Here is a 22,871-nt window from a genome sequence, read left to right on the forward strand (position 1 = left end):
AGGAGTCCTCTCCCTTGAGTGGCAGAGACAACGTGTGATAAACTGACCACAACCCTCATTCCCTGTCCCCCTATGCCACTGGCAGGAAGGAGGCAGACAAAATTGGGAGTAGACTTTAGGCCAGGAAGAAGGGAGGAGTGTAAGGAAGATGTTTTTAAGAATAGGTTTTATTTCTCATTACTGTGTTTTGATTGGTAATAAATTAAACTAATTTCCACAAGTCAGGTCTGTTTTGCTCATGATGGTAATTAGTGAATGATCTCCTCCTATCCTTAGTTTGACCTGGAGCCTGTCCAGCTGAAGAGGTGTCATGGGTTTGAGTCTGGTGTTTTTTTTGTAAAAGCAGAGGTAGACTCATGTGAAACTTCAAGAGCCTCCGCCACCCTCAGGTAGGAGTTGGACCTGCCTCTGACCAGGGCTGGGCCAATCAGTGCCTCTGTGATCAACGTATTTAAGAGACAGCCCCATTTTTGTATTTGTCTTTTGGTTTTGTCTCGTTTTGAGCTGTCTTTTCTTTAATATTGGGGAGGTTTTCTGTTGTAGGAGGGGGAGGTGAGAGGAGATCAAAGGAATGTTGCCTTGAGAAGAAAGAGGGGGAAGAAAAAGTCCCAGAGGAGAAGGAGAGGGAGAAGGCTGCTGGAGCAGAACCTCTCCCTGGAGCCCCGTGGTGGCTGAGATGGCAGGAAGATGATTGCCTTTCAGTTGGGGGAAATGATGGTGACGAGAACATCCAGGATATAGTGATATGTGCAGAGCCCCATGTGAGGGGGAAAAGAGACCGAGCATCAGTGGGTGATGCGCCAGAAGCAGTCTGTGGCCTCGATGGCCTCTCGAGGAGGAAGAAGATTGACTCCTGTGAGGTGGACACCGTGCGGCAGGAAGGAGAGACTGTGAGGAGCCCTCTTTCTCAAGCAGGAGCTGCCATGGACCATGAGTAATGGCCAAATGGACTGCACCCCACTGCCCTCCTTGCCCTCATGGCGGGGGGAGGAGGTAGCTGGGAAGATGGACTGCTCGGGAGGAGGTAGCTGGGAAGATGGACTGCTCGGTCCCCATGTGTTGCCAGGTCTAGTCGAGAGGTGGCGTCCCTGCCCAAAACAGGGAGGTTGGACTCGATGATCTCTAAGGTCTCTTCCAGCCTAGGCCATTCTGTGATCATTCTATGGGAGGGGTGGGGGGAGGAGGCAAAATGTCTTTAAGATCAGGTTGTATTTATTAATGTATTCCTCTCACTATCCTACTCCATAAATGGTGGTGGTGAATTAAATCTATGTTTTTCTCCCCAGGTCTCCCTGGTTCTTTACCTGTCGTCTTAAATAGTAGATTATTACCCTCCCTGTCCTTAATCTTAAACACTTGAGCCTTTTTATTTGAATTTTCTCCCTCCACATCACTATGGAAATGGATGCGGGGGGAGGAGTGAGCTGGAGACCACGTGCTTTTTTTGTTCCAGTCAGCTTGTGACCGATAGAGCGGCTTTGGTGGACACCTGGCATCCAGCCAGAGTCAATCCACCACAGAGGAGATATCCAGGTGAGCTTTGAGGTATGGGGAATGCAGTGCAACTGACACAGGTTTTCAAGTTCCTAGGAAGGTTTTGCCAAAGAGGATCGTTTAACTGAATCATACAGCAGTGGAAAATAAGCCAAGTGAATTAAAGAGCTAGTGCAAAGATCTGAAAGGGAGAGAGAAAGTAGCACTTTTTAAAGTGATTGCCTTTTGTGCTAATTTGACTGGGATAGAGTTAATTTCTCTACAGTAGCTAGATGGGGCTATGTTTTGGATTTATGCTGGAAACAGTGTTGATAAGAGGAATGTTTTCTGCTGAGTACTTCTTGCACAGACTCTTTGTATCTCCACCAGCCAGGAGGCTGGGGGTACACAAGGAGTTGAGAGGGTACACAGCCAGCATAGTTGACCCCAACTGATCAAAGGGATGTCCCAGACCATATGGAATCATGCTCAGCATATAAAGCTGGGAGAAGAAGAAGGAAGGGGGGATGTTTGGAGTGATGTCGTTTGTCTTCCCAAGTCGCTGTTATGTATGATGGAGCTTTACTCTTCTAGAGGTGACTAAACACCAGCCTGCCCATGGGAAATGGTCAATGAAGTCCTTGTCTCGCTTTGCTTGTGTGCACAGCTTTTGGTTACCTATTAAACTGTCTTTATTTCAACCCATGTGTTTTTTCACGTTTACTCTTCCAATTGTCTGCCCTATCCTGCTGTGACTCTGTGTAGCTGAACTACTGGCCGGGGTTAAACCACAACACCTTTAGAGCAGAATAGCTTGTCAGGGTGCTATAAAACTTGCTACTGTTAATTCATAAGGACATTCTCCATCAAAACAACATTTTGTCTTCGTGTCTTAAATTGACAGGATGTGTTGAGAAGAATTAAGTAAAGAAAATATTTTTTGTGTGTCCAGTTTATGACACGTTTGTGCATTGCCAGTTGTATGTTATATGACGTAAATTCAGAAGGTAAAGTCAGAAGGGCCCATAATTGGTCTGTGACAGGATAGGTTGAGAAGAATTAAGAAAATATTTTTTGTGTGTCCAGTTTATGACACGTTTGTGCATTGCCAGTTGTATGTTATATGACGTAAATTCAGAAGGTAAAGTCAGAAGGGCCCATAATTGGTCTGCTCAAAAGAACAAGTCATCAATGTCTCCTTTTAATTGATCATGTCATACATTAAAAAGATTTGCCAAAGTGAGGTAACAAACCTTAGCAGCTAACTAGCCTGAGTTTGTAACTGGACTAGAAATTAAGAAGGCTTAAATGCACTCAAATCTGTTTAGCTGTGTAGAATGCGCTGTGGTCTTGCCATCAGGTAAGACTTTCAAAAGCTGTTCTGCAAATAAATTTGTTATGGATGTACCATCTGGAGACTTCAGGTGTTTTCAAGACCTGCTTCAAATGTGAAGCAGAGTGAAGTCAGCTTCTTACTGAGAGATGTGTCAGTAGGACAGAAGTGGGTTTGTTGAAACAAATTTATGAAGTCTGATAAGGAGACAAGTTTGGGTTTTGTTTGTGTTGTGTTGGGTTTTTTGTAGGAATACTTCCACTGTGACCTCAGTCTATCTCAAACTTTTTAAAAAGTGATAGTAGTAAGCCCCCTCCTTCCAAAAAAGCCCCGTCTACACTGTGGAAATAGGATTTTAGGATTGACTGCTGGTTTGAATAGTTTTCTGCATCCATGTCTTGGTTGCTAGCACGGTTTTGAGAACCGAAGTACCAAAAGCAAAAGAAGGAGTTCTACCCTTGGGTCATAACAACCCCAGACAATGCCACAGGCTTGGAAAAGTGTGGCTGCAAAGCTGTCTGGTGGAAAAGGACCTGAGGGTGTTGGTTGACAGCTGACTTAACATGAGCCAGTAGTGTGCCTAGGTGGCCAAGAAGACCAACAGAATCCTGGCTTATATCAGAAATAGTGTAGTCAGCAGGACTAGGGAAGTGATTGTCTCCCTGTACTCAGCACTGGTGAGGCTGTGTCTCAAATCCTGTGTTCAGTTTTGGCACCCTGCCTCCAAGAAAATCGTTGAGGTGCTCGAGTGTGTCCAAAGAAGGGCAATGGAAGCTGCTGAAGGAACTTGAGAACAAGTCTTATGAGGAATAGCTGAGAGGACCTGGGGTTGTTTAGTCTGGAGGAAAGGAGGCTGAGCGGAGACCTTTTTGCTTTCTACAACTACCTGAAAGGAGGTTGTAGTGAGGTGGGTGTTGGTCTCTCCTCCCATGTAACAAATGATAGGACAAAGTAAATGGTTTGAAGTTGCACCAGGGTGAGTTTATATTGGGTATTAGGAAAAATTCTTCACCAAAAGAGTTGTCAAGCATTGGAACCGGTTCCCAGAGAAATGATGGAGTTGCTGTCCCTGGAGGTATTTAAAAAATGTGTAGATGTGGTGCTTAGGGACATAGAATCATAGAATGTCAGGGGTTGGAAGGGACCTCTGGAGATCGTCTAGTCCAACCTCCCTGCCAGAGCAGGATCCCCTAGGGCAGGTCACCCAGGAATGCGTCCAGGTGGGTTTTGAAAGTCTCCAGAGAAGGAGACTCCAAAAACCCTCTCTGGGCAGCCTGTGCCAGTGCTCCGTCACCCTCACAGTAAAGAAGTTTCTCCTCGTGTTGAGACGGAACTTCCTGTGTTCTAGCTTATACCCGTTATTCCTTGTCCTGTCACTGGGCGCCATGGAAAAGAGATTGCCCCGTTCCTCTTGACGCCCACTCCTCAGATATTTATACACATGGGAGATCCACTCTCAGCCTTGTCAAGGCTAAACAGGCCCAGTTCTTTCTGTCTTTCTTCACAGGAGAGATGTTCAAGTCCCTTAATCATTCTTGTAGCTCTCTGTTGGACTCTCTCCAGTAGGTCCCTGTGTGTCTTGAATTGGGGAGCCCAAAACTGGACACAGTATTCCAGGTGTGGTCTCACCAGGGCAGAGTAGAGGGGGAGGAGAACCTCCCTAGATCTGCTGGGAACACTTTTAATGCACCCCAGGACCCCGTTGTCCCTCTTGGCCGCAAGGGCACATTGCTGTCCCGTGAACAACTTACTGTCCACTAGAACTCCAAGGTCTTTCTCCATGGGACTGCTTTCCAGCAGGGTGACTCCCGATCTCTACTGGTGCCTGGTGTTACTTCTCCTCAGATGCAGGACATGGTTTATTGGTGGCCCTAGCATTGCTAGGTTAGTAGTTGGACTCAATGATTCTCATTCAGTCCCCATGTGTTGCCTGATCTAGTCGAGAGGTGGCGTCCCTGGCGGCAGGGAGGCTGGATTAAAATGATCTCTAAGGTCCCTTCCAGCTTAGGCCATTCTATGATATTAAAGGTCTTTTCCAACCGAAATGATTCTGTGATTCTAAAGACACTCCTCTGTATTTTCACTGTTGTTCATATCTGACACCCAGGCATCATCAAGAAGTGGCCTGACTTGAAAACAGCGGAGCAAGTAATAGGGGATGGGATAAGACTGGAGCAAACAAATGAGAAGGGAAGAACAAAATGAAGAACTAAATTTTGATGAGAGGATGGTATCTGGATAGAGACTGCATTTCTTAACCATTGAATGATTCCTTAGCCTTTTTTCTTTTTTTAATAGTTTACTGTGATTTGTATCATGTCACTGACACTTTGTGGAGTTCCTCACCTAGTGCTTTTCAGATTTTCACTTGCATGGATCATATGTTGTCAGGGTCGGAATCCCTTCAGGGTATGAGCAACGATACAATTTTTATGTGCAGGACCGAAGGCCTAGATAAGCTGCGCGTGTTTGTGTTGACTGTCAGTTTTGTTCTTGAGGTAGTGCAATTGTCCTGAGGAAACCGGGAAGAAGGAGCAGAGTGGAAGGATGAATTGCATACCTCTGTGTTCACTAACAGATGATCTATCCAGTAGGAATACTGTATCCAGTCATGCTTCTAGCTTTTAATGTGGTTCAGCTTGTTTTTAAGTAGCAGTTTATGACCATTTGCTTAATCGCTTTTCTCTGTTGTGTTTCACTGCTTAATTGTACAAACTCATGAGTTTATCTCATGCTTTTGTGCTCTTACAAATAGTTGTTGACCATAAAAACAGCTTCTGATTACGCAGGAGACGGCAGTTTTGGGTCATGTGCTCAACAGCCCCAGGTTTATTTTCATTTGCACGTTTCACATACACATCAACAGCTTGCTTACATAGCATATGTGAGTTATAAGAATACAGAAGGTTTTGCAACTGGAAATTTTATAAGTGGGAATTTCAGCTGGAATTCCCTTAGAAATCCATTCTGCTACCAGTGGCTATTTGCTAGATCACAGGCTTCTGGTAAGTTTTGTTCTAGAATAGCAAATATTCAGTCATACTGAATACAGTTTACTTAACTATCTTGTTAAGAAAAAGTCTGTTCTTCCAGCGTCCTACCAATGACTTTTGCTATTTGTTCACGTTAATACGTGGAAATATAATTACATATGTAGAATAGAATGCTATACTTTCAGAGCCACAACACGTGTCCTTTCCCTCATTTAAAGGAAATTATGTCATTGCTTGTTGATGAAAGTGCAAACCACACTTTTTAATAAGCTCTTTTATATTTTTTTTATTGCAGCAATGTCATCTTACTTGTAGAAACATCATGACGTACAGCAGCATCATGGTGGATGTAGGCAAGTGGCCAATATTTACCTTACTGTCACCTCAAGAAATAGCTTCTATTCGGAAGGCATGTGTATTCGGTACATCAGCCAATGAAGCTATATACATAACGCACAATGATGAGGTAAGGCTGTAGTAAAGTGGAACACATACTCTACAATTAGCTGTTTTCAGGGTCCACTGAATACTTGTAAATTAATAGCTTCTCAAAAGCATTGTGTAAAACTTGTATATTTTAAACCATGTTGGATGTAACTTGTAATTTATTTTTTTTTTAGTCTTGTATGGGAACAATACAGATGGAGCATTTAGAAAACTTGCATATGGCAAAGGGCAGCACTTTTGAAGACAGTCAGAATTCAAAAGAAGTTGTAGTAGCTTGAAATATGGTGCAAGCACTCCAGGTATACAATATATATATAAAGATATAAGGTTATGGCTTGTGAAGTGGAAAATTATCTATGGATTTTAGCGATTTGCAAACTCAATGCAAGTTAGCATTGTACTGCCAAAAGAACACAAACTAGATGTTCTGGGATATATTAAATGGAGAGTTTCTTGTAAGACTAGGTAGAGTAGGAGATTTTTTTTTCCCCCTCTAAGTCCTATCAAGGCTGCCTGTAGGATGAGCTTCCCACAGTACAGCTGTGGTTGCGCTTTACAAACTGCTTTTAAAAAAAGGTACTATCTTCCATTTTCACAGTTTAATACTTTTTACAGTACAGTTATTGCAAATGAGAAACCTAGCTTTCAGGCCTGCACAGATCTGAAATTCAGATTCATCAGTTAACTTCCAAAGTGTCCTTGTGGTTACTCTCGAACTTGTTAACTTGCATGAGGCAAGTGTCCAGGCCTCAAGAGTCTGGCAAAACTCTGTCCTAGCTTTATGAAGACCTGGACTTTACCACATCTGTGCATACCTGAGTATAAATCACTTCAAATTAATATTTCTCTGGGTTTTTTTCAGGTATTTGTTTTTGGACTGAATTGCAGTAATTGTTTGGGAACTGGAGATAATCAGAGCACAATAGTACCAAAGAAATTAGAAGCCTTATGTGGAAAGAAGATTTCCAGTCTCAGTTACGGAAGTGGACCCCATGTTGTACTTTGCACTGAAGGTAGAAAATTAACATTTTTTTTATAGAAACATAGGTTATGGATTTAGAGTTGTAGTTGCATTTAACAAGAATGGATTAAGGTGTAATTGTATTGACTTGTTAATTGGGTAATGTGCCCTAAGGGGTTTAGTGGAACTAAATGTATTCTCTAACAGGTAAAGTGAGTTTCCATTGTGTTGCAACTGTAGAGTTTTATGCTGTCATTTATTACATATTCTGTCTTACCTATGTATTTCTACAATAAATCTAGAGGTTCTGCTGTGATACATGTATATAAAATAGTTGTATATGAAGTATAGAATTTTTCAATATAGATTGTTGTAATAGTTTCACTCTGTGTTCATGTCCTTTCACTTTCATGTTTGCATTTACTAATTGTTTAGAATTATGTCTATCTTAACTTCGTGTGTTGCCTGATCTAGTTGAGAGGCGTCCCTACCCACAACAGGGAGGTTGGATTAAATGATCTCTAAGGTCCCTTCCAGCCAGCCTATGCCATTCTGTGATTCCTTGGAATTTTTGGTGATTTTTATCACAAACTTAACATATTTTTGCAGATGGTGAAGTGTATGCTTGGGGACATAATGGTTACAGCCAGCTTGGGAATGGCACAACAAATCAGGGCATTATTCCTGTTCAAGTTTGCACGAATCTGTTAACAAAGAAAGTGGTTGAAGTAGCTTGCGGCTCTCATCATTCCATGGCGCTGTCCTTCGATGGGGATGTAAGTTGAAACCTCTTCAGATCTCTTAATCTTTTCTCAAGCAAGCAGCGCAGGTGGCCTTGCAGTCTGAAGTTTTCTTTCTCTGCAGTGTAGTCACAACACAACCTTTTCTTCTGCCCTGAACTGTCCTTTTCTTCAGAGCACGCTTTAAAACAATTAAAAAATCCCACCCACAAATCCCAACTGAGAAGATGCCAACCAGCCCATCCATAAAAAGGGAATAAAAGCTTAGTGAACTTTTGTATCATTTGTTTGTTGTATGTCTGTCAAGGATGAGACCAGAAAGCTGTGCTGTTTACAGGTCAAAGAATGGTTTGTAAGGTGAAAAATGTAACTTTGTTAAACGCTTGCAATTCTGCTATTTCAGAGGTCTATTGAGTTGCTTGTATTCACCCGTTAGAGTTTAGGCTGTTTCTCGTAGTCTTCATGATTTCCACACTGGTACTGTGAGTACTTTGCACACCTCTGAATACCTGTGTGTGCAGCTAATGAAAGAGCGCTTGGTTTTAGCACAAAACCCAGACTTCGATATTTATTTCCATGGCTTAAGGCTGTGTGTCATGGGAAACGTATACAATTTGGTTCCAGTTAGTCAGGTTTGACCAATGTGTGTGTGTCGGATTTGAGTTTGAAAGCCTGGTTTCAGCTCTGCTTTTTTTTTTTTTTTCCTGAAGATGAAAATGGAAACTACAGTTCTTTCTGTCCTGTTAATCTGAGCATGTCTGTGTTATGATTCAGTATAGAGTCATAGTGCAACTGTAAATACAAAGTATCAAATCAGTATTTTGAGGGTAGGAAAGAGATGTTGGGTTAATTTAAGTAGTCTATATTTTATCTCAGCCTACACTTAGGTAAGATCTTCATGCTGTCATATTTGACTTGGTTAAACTATAAAATCTGATATGCTTGCGGGAAATAGAAGGATGTTTGTGTATTAGTTAAACTGGTGATCCCAGCTGCGGTGTGGTAGCTGCCTATGATGGCTGTGCTGTCTCTTCTAGTAAATGTAATGTGCTTGAAATCTCAATGGAAGCGGGGAAGTTTCTTTTTATTTACTGTAGAGTTGGTATGGGCAGCTTGCTCGCCATTGTGGCTAGTTAATGTACTATAAATCCATCCGTAGTGTGCCCCGCAGTAGCTTTGTCTGTGCTCTGAGGTTTAATCTACACCAGAAGTGATAATACTGAAAGCGGTGAAATGTGTTAAATGGAGTTTTATTTGCAGAAAGATTTGGCTGCAAAACCCCTCGCTGTATCTGGAGTTTGAGAGGCATCAAAGTTGGAAATATTCATGGAAATACTTGGCATAATTGATTTGTACAGTTGATTCAGTACAATTTTAATGCAGTGCAAATTAAAAAAAAATCTTAATGATAGTCTTAAAGGACTGCAGCTGTTTGTACTTCTCAGAGAGAAAACTGGTTAGCTCTTGAATATTTTGATGTGCCTTCTGAGATTCTCTGCTTCAATTTTTTTTCCTGTGTGCAGACTTCACATTAGGGTATCTGTCAGTGTGCTCTTACAGGCTAGCATGTCTGTGGCTGGATATTTCCAAGAGGACAAATTTTTTAATGGGGTGAAGCACCAGAGGATGAACTATCAGAAACATTTTTATGCCAACCTATAGGTGTGTGTGCAGCTTGAAGGAATTGAAAATACATAGCTCTTTTTTTTTTTTTTTTTTAAATAGCAAATTCCTTCCCTGTCTTCTGGACTTTAAGATGAAAGGAACCAATATTTTTGGTTTTCTTATTATTAGTTTGCCACTGGCAAACTTGAACTGTAAGAGATGGTCCTTTTTTGTTAATTCCATTGTGTAAGAGAATTTTGCTAGTGTGAAATATGAGCTGACAAAGCCATCTCCTTTCAGAGCTTTTGAAAGATACAGAAGAGTTAACGATCGGCGTCCAGCAATAACCTGCTTGAGAGGTCTATGAAGAAAACTAAATAGCTGTAAATTGGGGAGTTCAGTTTGTTTGTGAAGCAAATGACATTCTGCCTTGCATTCCTTTTTGCAATATCATGAACGTATAAGGACAGTCCACTTGCTGTGCTCCTTATCTTAGAGCCTGACTTGCATTTGATATGGAAATATAATCCTTTTGTTTCCTGTTGTAGGGAGATGTTCCAGTTCTGCAGCAAGAAGCTGAAAAAAGTACTATGTTCATATCTGTTAGATCAGTCCTATTGCTGTTTATAGTTTTTAGCTATTCAAAGTTAATTTTAAACATTTTAACTTGTTAAATATGGTAGTTTACTCAATCTGATGCTGACTACACTAAGATTGTAATTTATTACTATTATTGCTATTATTAAGGCTTAAACTTCAGATTTTTGCTTGTTTGTTTTTATGGACAGCTGTACGCTTGGGGTTATAATAACTGTGGTCAAGTTGGATCTGGATCTACAGCAAACCAGCCAAGTCCTCGTAGAGTTTCAAACTGTTTACAAGGTAAAATGGTAGTTGGCATTGCTTGTGGTCAGACCTCCTCCATGGCTGTAATAAACAATGGTGAGGTAAGTACTGCTGTGCTCTTGCATTCTCTCTCTTGTTACCCAAACTTTTGAGGTTAATTTCTGAACATGGAGAAATGCTGATGTGGAGTCCTCAAGTTATGGAGCTGCATTGGTAGAGTTTTACTGATAACTTCTGTGAAACCAGTTTAAGGAAACCTCTACCACTGCTGCCTTCACACTATACTTCCCTTCTTATGGCAAAGACTGTATTAGAACATAATTCTGACTAAGTCTGCAAGTGCAAAAATTTGAACAGTTGTATTAAACATGTCTTCATACTTCAATAGGCTGTTTAACATACGTCTTAGATTTTTTGAAAGTGTGAATCATTTAATAGTTAATCTTTCTGCAAGAATACAGACTTGTCATGGTCCTTAAACACATTGGTTTGGTTTTGTGGCTGGCAGTTAAACAAAGTTGTTCCTTTAGTATTGTGCAGCTGTTCCCTTTCATATACATTTATGGTGCTGTCTTACTTCTGGGTGTGAACTGTAACCTCAGTTTTACTGCATTTCACCAGACTTGGAGCTTAGCATTCCTTTTTGACTGGTGGGTCTGTAAAAGTTGAGATGAGCTTTTGTTGTACGTGCATTTGTCTTGCTGTGTCCACCACAACAAAACTAGAAGAAAAAGCAGAACTAAACTGGAGACTTCAGTTTAAGTTAGTCCAATAGCAGATCAGCTGATCAGAATCACTAATTTCTTGTTTTCTTAAAAAAGAAAAAGTAATAAGGAGAAAGGGAGGTGTAAAAGTCAACTATGGCTTTGATGCCATAGGAGGCATTTTGATGTACGGTAAGTTTATTGCAAAATTCCTAGTACTTCAAGGATATATATTTCAGAAAGCTTCATTGAAAGGTAAATTTGGGATTGAAAAGTTCAATACAGGCATTGCAGTATGTTTAATATCTTTCAGCCTCCCCTATATTGCTCTTGAAATAGTGTACAGTTTCTTGGTAAAATATGTACTTTTTGACTTGTGCTTGATATTTAAAAATTGTATACTTCTGTGGAGGACCGGCTTAATTTTATTTTCCTTCTGCAATCAGGTTTATGGCTGGGGTTACAATGGTAACGGTCAGCTAGGCCTTGGGAATAACGGCAACCAACTAACCCCATGCAGAGTGGCAGCACTACATGGCGTGTGTATACTCCAGGTATGTCTAATGTGGAAATGAAAATACATTCATGCTGCTAGCGTTTGCTAAAACTATTTCTTTGGAATCTGTAGATTTTACAGTTCAACTACCGATTTATTTTTTTAGCTCCTATAAATTATATTAGGCTTATAAAAAGTGTAAGCAAGCTATAAAATACTTGCTTTTGTAAATGTTCTGTGTGATTTAAAGTTAACTAGTGTAACTATAAGTATGCTGGTGTATGCTGTGGATACAAATTATGAAACTGCATGAATGAAATGCACAAGGCAGACAAGAAATGAAGGGAGAAACAAGATGTTCAAATTAAATTCTACATCAACATTCTAATTATCCCTTCAGAAATGAGGTGAGAGGGGAAAATGAGTCATGGATGTGCATTTGGTTGTTTGGTGATTGAGTTTTGTTAGTTTTTTTTCCAACTAAAGAATAAAGTTAAAATTTGGGATTTCCTGTGTTGTTAGTAAGGTTCTGTGGAGTTTCATGTGATAACTTGGGTTGAACAGTTGTTGGCTGTTGAACCATAGCTCTCATAGTTAGTATAGTATTGAAAATAGCAAATTCTGAAAGTATTTCAGTGTTGCAAGACATGGTGATGAAGTTCACTGTTCTTTGTCTGAAGACTCTGCAACTGAAACCCAGTAAAGGCTAAGGAGGCTTTGCAAGAGTTCAGTAAGTTATTTAGGAGTAACCAATGACAACTGAATGAACCTAGTTGTGACTTTTCCAGTACCTACAAGTTAACGTATTTTGCGTTAGCTTTTAAGTACTGAGAAATAGCACATTTTAGCACTAAATGAAGAATGCCTGAGATGTTCAACATCTGCTAGACTAAGGTAATGTGTGCGATAATTTTGTTTCTCATCTCTGTTTTGTTGAGTAGTAATGCTTATACATTTACTTACAGATTGCCTGTGGCTATGCGCACACACTAGCACTAACAGATGAGGGTTTGCTCTATGCCTGGGGAGCTAACACTTATGGGCAGCTGGGATCTGGCAATAAAAGTAACCAGCTAAGCCCGGTGCAGATCATGATGGAAAAAGAAAGGTAATCTTGCTGAAGCTGTTTCTGGGTTGATAAGTCTGAGCATGTGTTATTGCAGTCTCTAGCACTGGAAGCGTGCATGTGTAGGGCTTGGTGGATTGTTTTGCTATTGCTGATGTTTAAAGTGCAGGCAAGGATGTTAAGTCACTGTATAGACTGCGTGCTTTTTGCTAGCTTTAATGATTATTGAAAATAAGCATACTGAAAGATAATTAATAACTGAGTGTTAGGTTATCATAAATATGGTTCCTGTGGTTGAAAATTTGGAGCTATGTAATGGACAAACTAAGCTTTTAAGTTATATTGAGTCCTATATTAAAAAAAAACCAAAACCACAAAATGGGGGAAAGGAAGTACCACCTTTGTAAGAAGTGACATGGGAAGAAAAAACAGTTTTCTGAAAGGCTGACAGTAGCCAACTACATAAAAACTTGATTTGCAAGGTTCCTAGAGCTGAGGGCAGGTAATACCACTTTTATCCCCGGTACCAGTGAGTAGTTTCTTAGACTCAAAAGAATACCCCTAACCCTTGTCATCCTCATATTTGGGATGGCTCTTCTCCACTTTGCCTGCAAACTTGGACTTCAGTCTCATTCTCTGGACCCATGCATATACCTACAGATTAATGTACCTCAGTTTGGAAACCTCTTAGTCTATAAATCCCTTAAACTGTAAATCTCTTAATTTGTAATCTCCTCTTAACTAGGTTGTTTTTTCTCCTCCATTTCTAAACTGTCTTTCTGGGAGGTCATTCCTATTTTTTCTTGTTTCTGGCACTGAACATTAAATTAAAAGCTGCACAGTACTGAGATTATTTAGGAGAGATGAGGGGGAAAGAAAAAGGAACCATCACAATAGAAACCATTGAGGTGAGACTGGCTTGTCTCTGAAGGAGATGACACTAGCAAAGCGTCATGAAATTTTCTTTAAAAAATAACTAGAAGGTAAATACATATGTTTGCAAATAGATCAGCTTTATTTTCTTAGCAATTTATTTCTTAACTGAACTAAGGGGAACTGCTGCATTTAGAACTGTACATGAACTCAAGCATGGGATTATAATAACACTGGCATTTGTTCAATGACTAAAGGAGGGAGGAAATATCATAGAACTTCTGTTTGGAATCTAAGGGAGAGATAAGTCACTTGAACTTACTCATCTTGCTTGACTTGGTTCCCTTGGAAACATTGCTGTAAGTGGGTGAGCTGTCATTCCCCATGAAGCATATTACTGCTGCTTCTCCTGATCCTTTCATTTATATAACTCATCTGTCATTTATATGTAATGCTGGTGGCAGTTCCTTTGGAGGATTTGGTGCTATCCTGAAGAATACTGCATATTCTGTATTCATATAGTGTGGCCTCCTGGTCATCCTCCCCCTCCGCTCTGCCTTGATAAGGCCTCACCTGGAGTGCTGTGTCCAGTTCCGGGCTCCCCAGTTCAAGAAGGTCAGAGAACTGCTGGAGAGGGTATGGAAAAGGCCTGCAGAGATGATTAGGGGACTAGAACATCTCTTATGAAGAAAGGCTGAGGGACTTTTTAGTCTGGAGAAGACCGAGGGGGGGCATCTTATCAACACTCAATAACACTTAAAGGGTGGATGTCAGGAGGATAAGGCCAGTCTTTTTTTTAGTGATGTTCAGTGACAGGACATGAGGAGGAACTTCTTTATTTTAAGGGTGACAGAGCACTGGCACAGGCTACCCGGAGAGGTGATTGAGTCTCCTTCTCTGGAGACTTTCAAAATCTGCTTGGATGCCATCCTGTGCAACCTACTCTAGGTGAACCTGCTCTGGAGATGATCTCCAGAGGTCCCTTCCAACCCCTGACATTCTGCGATAGCTTGTAAGGAACTTTTAGTCTTTATTCTGTGTTAGCTTGGAGGAACAGCTGTGGAGGTCAGCTTCCTAAATTTTGATGTGTATGCTTAATGTATCCTGTACATTTACTATACATGCGTTATAGTACATGTGCTACTATAGTTCTGAAGTATAGTATAGTTACTATAGAATAAGACTTTATTCTGCTAAGGAAAAAGTTTGGAGAAGGAAGTAGTTTAGAGGGATAGCTGTGATGAAAAGTAGATAATCCCTGAAATAATTACTTTATGATGTCTTTTGTAGAGATGCTGAAAGATCTCCATGTCACATAATAATGGTGTGAAACAACCTGTTAATCTTTTATCTGCCAGAAATCATTGATATGTATATGTTGAAAGTGATTGTAGATTCTTTCTGTCGTTTACCTTGAAATAATTTTTGCACTTAAAAGGTCACCTTTGTGCTACATAAGCTTTTTATCTAAAAAGCCGACTCTTCATGGATATTATTCTGTAAAGTAGAAAATATTTTTGTATGTATATTGTTAGACTGCTTGGAAAGACATTTATTTATCCCAGTTGATCTGTTTCTGGCACTAAACCATGAAATTCTTTGATGCATTTTTAGCATGGAGGAAAAACAGGAAAACGTAGCTTTTGTTTTTAACTAATGCTGGGACTTCCCCTGGGTTTTGCTTATTGTGTGAATAGAGACACTGGAAGTGTCCTTGTGGACCTTTTAATGGAAGTGTGATTCTTCTCAGTTCTTATAATGTTCCAGATAGCAAGACAGGGATTGCCTCAACAATGGGAGAAAAGAATAGATACATGTGCATCAGCAGCTCTAATATTTTAAGGAACTATGTGAGCTGGGTGGAAATCCTATACAGACTTCAGTTAAAAAACAACTCTTCAAGAGTGTGAAGTTAAGTGTGTGTCTTCTCCTCTCCTCAAAGGAAGCACTGTCCATGTTCCGTGCTGAGTTTCAGCGTTGAGGAAACTAACAGCAAAATAAGAAGTCTGAAATAGAGGCAGTAGGTCAGATCTCTGTCTACATACAAAAAAACAGTTCAAAAGGGGAGTAGAAGTTTTTCTTAATAAAGGGTTTATTTAAAAAAGCATAAGAACTTAATCTCAAAATTAGACCATTTTTACTACATATATTTTAAAGAAGTTCTGAAAAATGCTCTGCAAAAATCTTAGTAGTGTAACTTTCCCTCCTGTTCCCTAACTGGAAATTTCATAAGCTCCAAAAGCATTTATTCTTGAGAGTGTCTGATGTGTGTTGGTTTTAATGGGGGAAAAGCAAAACTTATTTTACGTTATCCCTTTCCCATGGTTATGGAAGAAAAGGAGGAATGTCAACTGATGAAAATGATATAGTTAAAGTAATATCTGATTACAAGGAAATCTACAAGCATTCCAGAAATGTCATTGCAGTTTTTAAATATCTGTTCAAATCCTATCACGTTCATGCAGGACAAAGAAAGGAGTACAGGAGCGTAGATGCATGGTTTGGTTGGCTGTTATTTTGATGAGGCATATGGAAAGTCACTTGATTCCATCCGTACCTGTCAGTATCTTACAAGGTTTCTTCTGTTTGCAGGGTCGTGGAGATTGCAGCCTGCCACTCCGCTCACACATCGGCTGCCAAGACCCAGAGCGGCCAGGTGTACATGTGGGGCCAGTGCCGAGGGCAGTCCGTGATCCTTCCCCACCTCACTCACTTTGCCTGCACTGACGATGTCTTTGCTTGCTTTGCCACCCCCGCTGTTATGTGGCGGCTTCTATCAGTAGGTGAGAACAAGCACAGCACGGCGCTGCCATGCCACGAGACCGAGGCAGGGAGAAATTTGAAGAAGTGCAGCAAGAGCAAGTGTAGAGTCTTGCATCTGGGAAAGAACAACCCCATGTGCCAGTACAGGCTGGGGACTGACCTGTTGGAGAGCAGCACAGGGGAAAGGGACTTTGGGATCCTGGTGGACAGCAGGATGACCATGAGCCAGCAATGTGCCCTCGTGGCCAAGAAGGCCAATGGCATCCTGGGGTGTATTAGAAGGGGAGTAGCTGGTAGGTTGAGAGAGGTCCTCCTGCCCCTCTACTCTGCCCTGGTGAGGCCACATTTGGAATATTGTGTCCAGTTCTGGGCCCCTCAGCTCAAGAGAGACAGGGAACTGCTTGAGAGAGTCCAGCACAGAGCCACAAAGATGATGAAGGGAGTGGAACATCTCCCTTAGGAGGAAAGGCTGAAGGAGCTGGGTCTCTTTAGCTTGGAGAAGAGGAGGCTGTAAGGGTGACCTCATTAAGGTTTACAAGTATGTAAAGGGTGAGCGTCAGGAGGACAGAGCCAGGCTCTTCTCAGTAATGTCCAGTGACAGGACAAGCTGGAGCACAGGAGGTTTCACATAAACATGAGGAAAAAGTTTTTCTCTGTGAAGGTGACAGAGCACTGGCACAGGCTGCCCAGGGAGGTTGTGGAGTCTCCTTCTCTGGAGACATTCAGATCCCATCTGGACGCGTTCCTGTGTGACCTACTGTAGGTGATCCTGCTCTGGCAGGAGAGTTGCACTAGATGATCTTTGAAGTCTCTTCCAGCCCTTAAAATTCTGTGATTGGCAGCTGGTGCTAGCGTAGTGGTTGTTGTGGGATACCACTTCCATGGCAGGATGATTCAGGCTTTAAAGAGAGCCAGCAATTAAAACTCGCCCTTTTAGCTAGTGTTGTGGTTTAACCCCAGCCAGCAACTAGGCACCACTCGCTCACTCCTCACTTTCAGTGGGATGGAGGAGAGAATCGGAGGAAAAAAAGGCAAAACTTGGGGGTTGAGATACGAACAGTTTCATCGCTAAAATAAAATATAGTAATAGTAAAACCTGGCAATAATAATAATAATTGCAATGAAAAGGAATTTAATGAAAAGAGAGAGAAATAAAATGCAAGAAAATATAAGTGATGCACAGTGCAGTTGCTCACCACCTGCTGACTGATGCCTGAGCAGTGATCTGCCCCTGCCCCTGGGCGTGTATCCCCAGGTTATACACGGAGCGTGATGTTCTGTGGTGTGGACTAGCCCTTTGGCTAGTTTGTGTCAGCTGTGCTGGCCACATTCTCTCCCAGCTTCTTGTGCACCTGCACATTAGCAAAACATGAAATGTTGAAAAGTCCTTGGTCTCCTAGCAACAACTAAAAACATCAGTATATTATCGACATTCTTCTCATACTGAATCCAAACGACAGCACTATTGTAGCTACTAAGAAGGAAAATTATCTCTACTCCAGCTGAAACCAGGACTGCTAGGTTTTTTTTCTTCTGAAGAAAACAGTCTAATGTAGTAGCTCAGGATACTGAGTAGGGTTAACGAGACTGGTTATTAGCCAACATATATCTGGAGAGAGTCTCGTTTTACCATGGCACTGTGAATATTATTTATTTCCTGCATTGTATTGTTTGAGCTCCAGCTCAGGACTGGGAAGGATTCCTGGATCATTCATCATTTTCCTATGAAAACTATTACTAATCCCTCATCATGCTGCTTGTTACTTTGGTATCCAACAGCTTTGAATTTCAAGTGTTGTCTCTAGCTTTCTTTTCCAATATGAATAATAGATGATAGAAAATCTTTCCCCTATGTTTCATGTTAGACAAGTAAAGAAACAGAATTCCATTTTATGAGAGTTCTCTCAACTTTCACTCAGTTTGAATTTCCCCAGAGGCAGGCAGACTTGTAAATAATATGTCCTGTAAAACAAGACGTTGATACAATTGTTTTCTGTATTGGAATTCTCTTCTTACACTGCCTTGGGTTACACTTTGGGATGCTGGCCCAAGCCTTTCTCTTTGATTATCTCTGATTCACATGCTGCTAATTCTTATTTTACCCCAAATGTGCTGTGAGGTGCTTAGCTTGCACTTCCTTGAAAACAAAAAGGTGTTTTCACGTGCAAAACATGAAAAACTTTTCATCTTAGATCTGCCGCTTCAGTTCTTAAGATCATTTAGGAGATCTAATCTGGTGTCATATTGACAACAGATCCTCGTTTTGTTAGTCCCTGTACAAAATTGGTTTTGTGGATGGATCATATCCAAAGTAACCTGTAACCTTTCTCCAGGCTCAGACTTTATCTTTTTATGTGGCTTGCCCTCACCCAGCTTCTCCACCTTAACTTCTTATTTAGCACATTGTCATGTTTATGAAGGTCCAGAGAATAGCATCTCTGTAGAGGAAAACTGACTAGTTTTACCAAAGAGAGAGAAGATTAGCTTGGATTTGCTTCTGGGTAAATCCAAGTCCCATTTTATCCCACTTCTCACTTTCTCCGTTCTCTAATCCTCTGCGATATGTGCTAGTCTTGCCCTGTGTAGAGGTCTGATGGTTGTCCAAGTCTGCCTTTTACTAATAGTGAAGGCTGTTTAAATCATAGAATGATAGAATGGCCCAGGCTGGAAGGGATCTTAGAGATCATTTTAATCCAGCCTCCCTGTCGCCAGGGATGCCACCTCTCGACTAGATCAGGCAACACATGGGGACCGAGCAGGAATCGAACCCGTGACCTTAGCGTTGTTAGTGCCACGCTCAACTGACTGAGCTAACTGGTGACATCTCTCCAGTTTCGATATCTTTTAAATTCTTGACTTTTATGAAGTACTCCTAGCCAGCATATAACAAGGTATTTGAATTTTGCACCTGTGCTTTAATTACTTTTAGCCTGTGGGGGTTCTCCTCCTCTTCTTCTGATAATCCTGCTTACTGAATACTTAAAAGCATTAGTTCTGGGGGCATTTTTAATCTCCAGTTTCCATATGCATTTTTTCTTTCTCTCACTTTTAAAAATCATCTAGGTGAAGAAAGCTTTTTTCTTTTTTCTTTTTGAGGTTTCTTTTTTTTTTTTCTCTTAGTGAGAGCTAACTCTGCATAAAGCTTTTTGTTCTACTTCCAGTTATGATGGCTCTGCCAAAAAAAAAATGAATCGATCACTCAGGATTGACTGTGGTAAAGTACAAATCTGCAGCCTTTTTTCAGGAAAGAACTTAAGGTATTTGGAGTGAAAGTTGATCTACTGCTTAGCTTAAGCTAAGCTGATGACCTAGGAAAAAATAAATAAATCACATGAGCAAATGAAGGGGCATTGGAGCATGGCTTAGTTAGCCCTGATGAGATGCAGATTCTGTGGATGATCCATGTAAATCAGGGGAGTATATGGTCTTTTGTGGCACAGATGTGATTTTTCTGTTAGAGCAGTGTTGTAGCAATATTTCTTTTTAAATACCAATTCATTTAGCTGTTCCTAATGGTGGAGGGTAATTTATGGATTGCATATGGATGATCAATACAGGGTCCTGTGGGACACAGGAGACTGACCACATCCTGTTACAGTGGAAATCCACTTACTGTTCTTTTCCATACTTTGCTTGTTAGAAACCACAAGTTTTGAAACACCCTTCCAAGCTGCACCAAAAGAAGCTTCAAATAGTGGGTTAAGTAAGGTTTTTAAAAAAAACTTCAGAGTTCTTACTCTACCACAAACTTTAGCCGGTTTGTGCTGCTAGTTTTGCATGATTTCTAGAGACACAGAATGGGACTTCTGTGAGACCAGTGCCTTAGGCCTTAATATAAAGAACAGTCAAAGAGCTGTGATATCTCAGCTTTAATCCTCTTCCAAAATTGCTTAAGTCTTGGTTTTACCAAGAGCACAATATGTACCATCTCTCTTCAGCAGCACCGCTGTTGGCTTTTGTGTTGTCGTAACTGACTAATAAACTTAGTATAGCAATGTCAGTGACAGTTTGTGTTAGTGAGCCCTGGTAAAGGCCTTAATAGACAACCCGCAGGCTGTATCCAATCTGCCAACACAACAAAGTGGCCAACTGGTGCCGTATTTTCTTACGCTTTAGGCTCTGATCACACAGTGTCAGTGTGGCTAGAGTACTGTATGGTATATCACATTGCAGGTGGAGTTCTGCTGCCAGCAGCCTGTGGGTTAGCTGCAGAGAATAATTGGCAGGTTACGGAGCTGAGCTGACCCAGCCCAAGCACTGAGCTTCCAGGAGGCTGGCAACGTCGTGGGTGGTGCCCCAGTGGAGAATGAGAAAGGAGATTCTCCAGGTACTTCCTTTGGTGCTGCGCTACCTCTGTGCAATGAGCCGGAACTCACTGGTTATGATCCGCTGACCACCGCTGTCTGTAGCTGTTGTGGAGCAGTCCTTGCCAACAGGAATAAACGTGTTGGATTAATTAATTCTTCCCATTTCACCACTTAAGCCAATGGAGCCCTCATACTGACCTATTTTCTTTCACAAAGCTCTTGGTTGAGTGGTTAGATTTAGTTGGTGATGTGTGTGTTCTGTTTAAGATGCCTAATGCTTTTTTGTTGTTTGTTTTAAAATTGTCCCTGTAGAGCACGAAGACTTTTTAACAGTAGCAGAGTCTCTGAAGAAGGAGTTTGACAGCCCAGAAACCTCAGACCTGAAGTTCCGTGTGGATGGAAAGTACATTCATGTCCACAAAGCTGTTCTGAAAATCAGGTACTGGTCATGTTTCACAACTCCTGTTTATACACAATAACCTCTTAATGTTGAATCTGGAGGCGGGGGAAAGTAAAGGGTAGGGAAGAGACCCCTAAACTTGTAATCTATAGCATCTGTGTTTCCATAATCACTTTAAATGGAGTGATTATAAAGGAGTTGAATCAAAACTCTGTCTTAAAATGGCCCATATTCAATTTTCACTGTGCATATTTGTTGTTCCTGGGATACTAAATTCTATTAAATTGATGTGATTGCAATGTTCACACAGACGTTTCTGTAGCATAGATCAAATGAGAGTTTTATCTTAATGCCTAAGTATAACAATGCCCACAGTATTAGGAACCAAAATGTGGACTACAGGCTGTGATGGGATATGGTAAAATTTTTGTGAATATCACATAGTACCCCCCAAATGTATTTCAGTGGGACTGTAATATAATGTTCATGTGTTCCAGATGATGTCTTTGTCTCTTAGGTGTGAACACTTCAGAACCATGTTCCAGTCATACTGGAATGAGGATATGAAGGAAGTGATAGAAATAGACCAGTTTTCTTATCCTGTGTATCGTGCCTTTCTTGAGTACTTGTATACAGACAGTGTTGACCTTCCGCCTGAAGATGCAATAGGTATTGCTTATGGTCCAATTATGCTAGAAAGCAGCATCCAGAAAAACTGAGACAGGGGATGCAGAATTAATGTATTAGTATAGGCTTCTAGTCTAGCCTATAATGCATTTTACTGGTGATCAACTAAGTTGTCTTTAAAATACTGTTGTAGCAAACCTACTACAGCAAAAGCGGTGCATATTTAGAAATAAACTATGAGCAGCTTCTTCAAGCGTGGGAGAGAAACTGTTTTTCTGGGTTCAAATATTGCACATTTTACTGAATTGATTCGGTCACTGTTCAGGATAACATCGAAGAATCTTGGTAGCTCTAAAAGGGGAAGCTCAGACAGCAGAGCAAAGAGCAAGCTGTAATCCAAGCACAGGTTTTTATAATAGCAACTTTTGCTCGTATCGTGGTGCCTGTTTTGTGGCAGTTCCACTCTCGCAAACAGTTGGGTATGCAGATCAGTGGAACAGCTTGCGTATTTACAGAGATTAACAGGATTGCGGCATGAGGTAATAAAAGGTCTTTCTTCCTGTGCAATGGTAAAATACATTTTTCTGAACGGTGACCTACTTGCAAAAAGCACATTAGAGACCTGTAGAATGTGGCAAACAGAGCACAGATATAATCTGTAGCCCCGGAGCAGAAAGTGTTGTTGAAAGAGCAGAGATCATTACAACTGACTAATACGATGGCATTTTAATTGCAGGGCTTTTGGATTTGGCTACTTCGTACTGTGAAAATAGACTGAAAAAACTGTGTCAGCACATTATCAAGAGAGGAATTTCTGTGGAAAATGCATTTTCATTGCTCTCTGCTGCTGTCAGATATGATGCAGAGGTAAACTTCTAAACTTGAGTCTCTTAAATCGATGACTGCTTTCTGACTTTAACTGGAAAAAAGCAGCCAGTTATATTTTCTTATAAGCTCTCTCTCACTTACAGTCAGATAATACTATCTGACATTTTCAGAATTTGAGAATGTTGGACTTAGAAAAACTTTTTTCCCCTCCAGTAAACCAGTAATGGGAAGGTAAATGAGTAGACAGACATCTAAAGATGTCTGAAGTCCCAGGCTGAGACTCATGAGACTCAGTGTCTGTAAATGTTTGCGTTGCTTAGTTTTACGGTGAAAGGTTATGATGCTGTGCCAAGTTTCATGAATTACCATTTGGGGGTGGAAGACTGTAGCAAAAAATTTTGAGGATGAA

At 40.9% G+C, this 22,871-nt stretch overlaps 1 protein-coding gene across 1 annotated transcript; it reads left to right on the forward strand.

Annotated features, from left to right (window-relative positions):
• Positions 1-6,121: 6,121 nt before the first annotated feature.
• Positions 6,122-22,501, forward strand: RCBTB1 (regulator of chromosome condensation (RCC1) and BTB (POZ) domain containing protein 1; the record flags this gene model as incomplete). The annotated part of the gene is made up of 10 exons (XM_009876314.1): positions 6,122-6,265; positions 7,109-7,259; positions 7,817-7,983; positions 10,341-10,499; positions 11,549-11,656; positions 12,564-12,706; positions 16,130-16,320; positions 20,920-21,046; positions 21,525-21,676; positions 22,371-22,501. Coding segments are annotated over exons 1-10 (1,473 nt in total), but the record flags the coding sequence as incomplete, so codon positions are not given.
• Positions 22,502-22,871: the final 370 nt, after the last annotated feature.

The sequence above is a fragment of the Apaloderma vittatum genome, unplaced genomic scaffold (genome assembly GCF_000703405.1).
Source record: "Apaloderma vittatum isolate BGI_N311 unplaced genomic scaffold, ASM70340v1 scaffold5119, whole genome shotgun sequence".
Classification (NCBI taxonomy): domain Eukaryota; kingdom Metazoa; phylum Chordata; class Aves; order Trogoniformes; family Trogonidae; genus Apaloderma; species Apaloderma vittatum.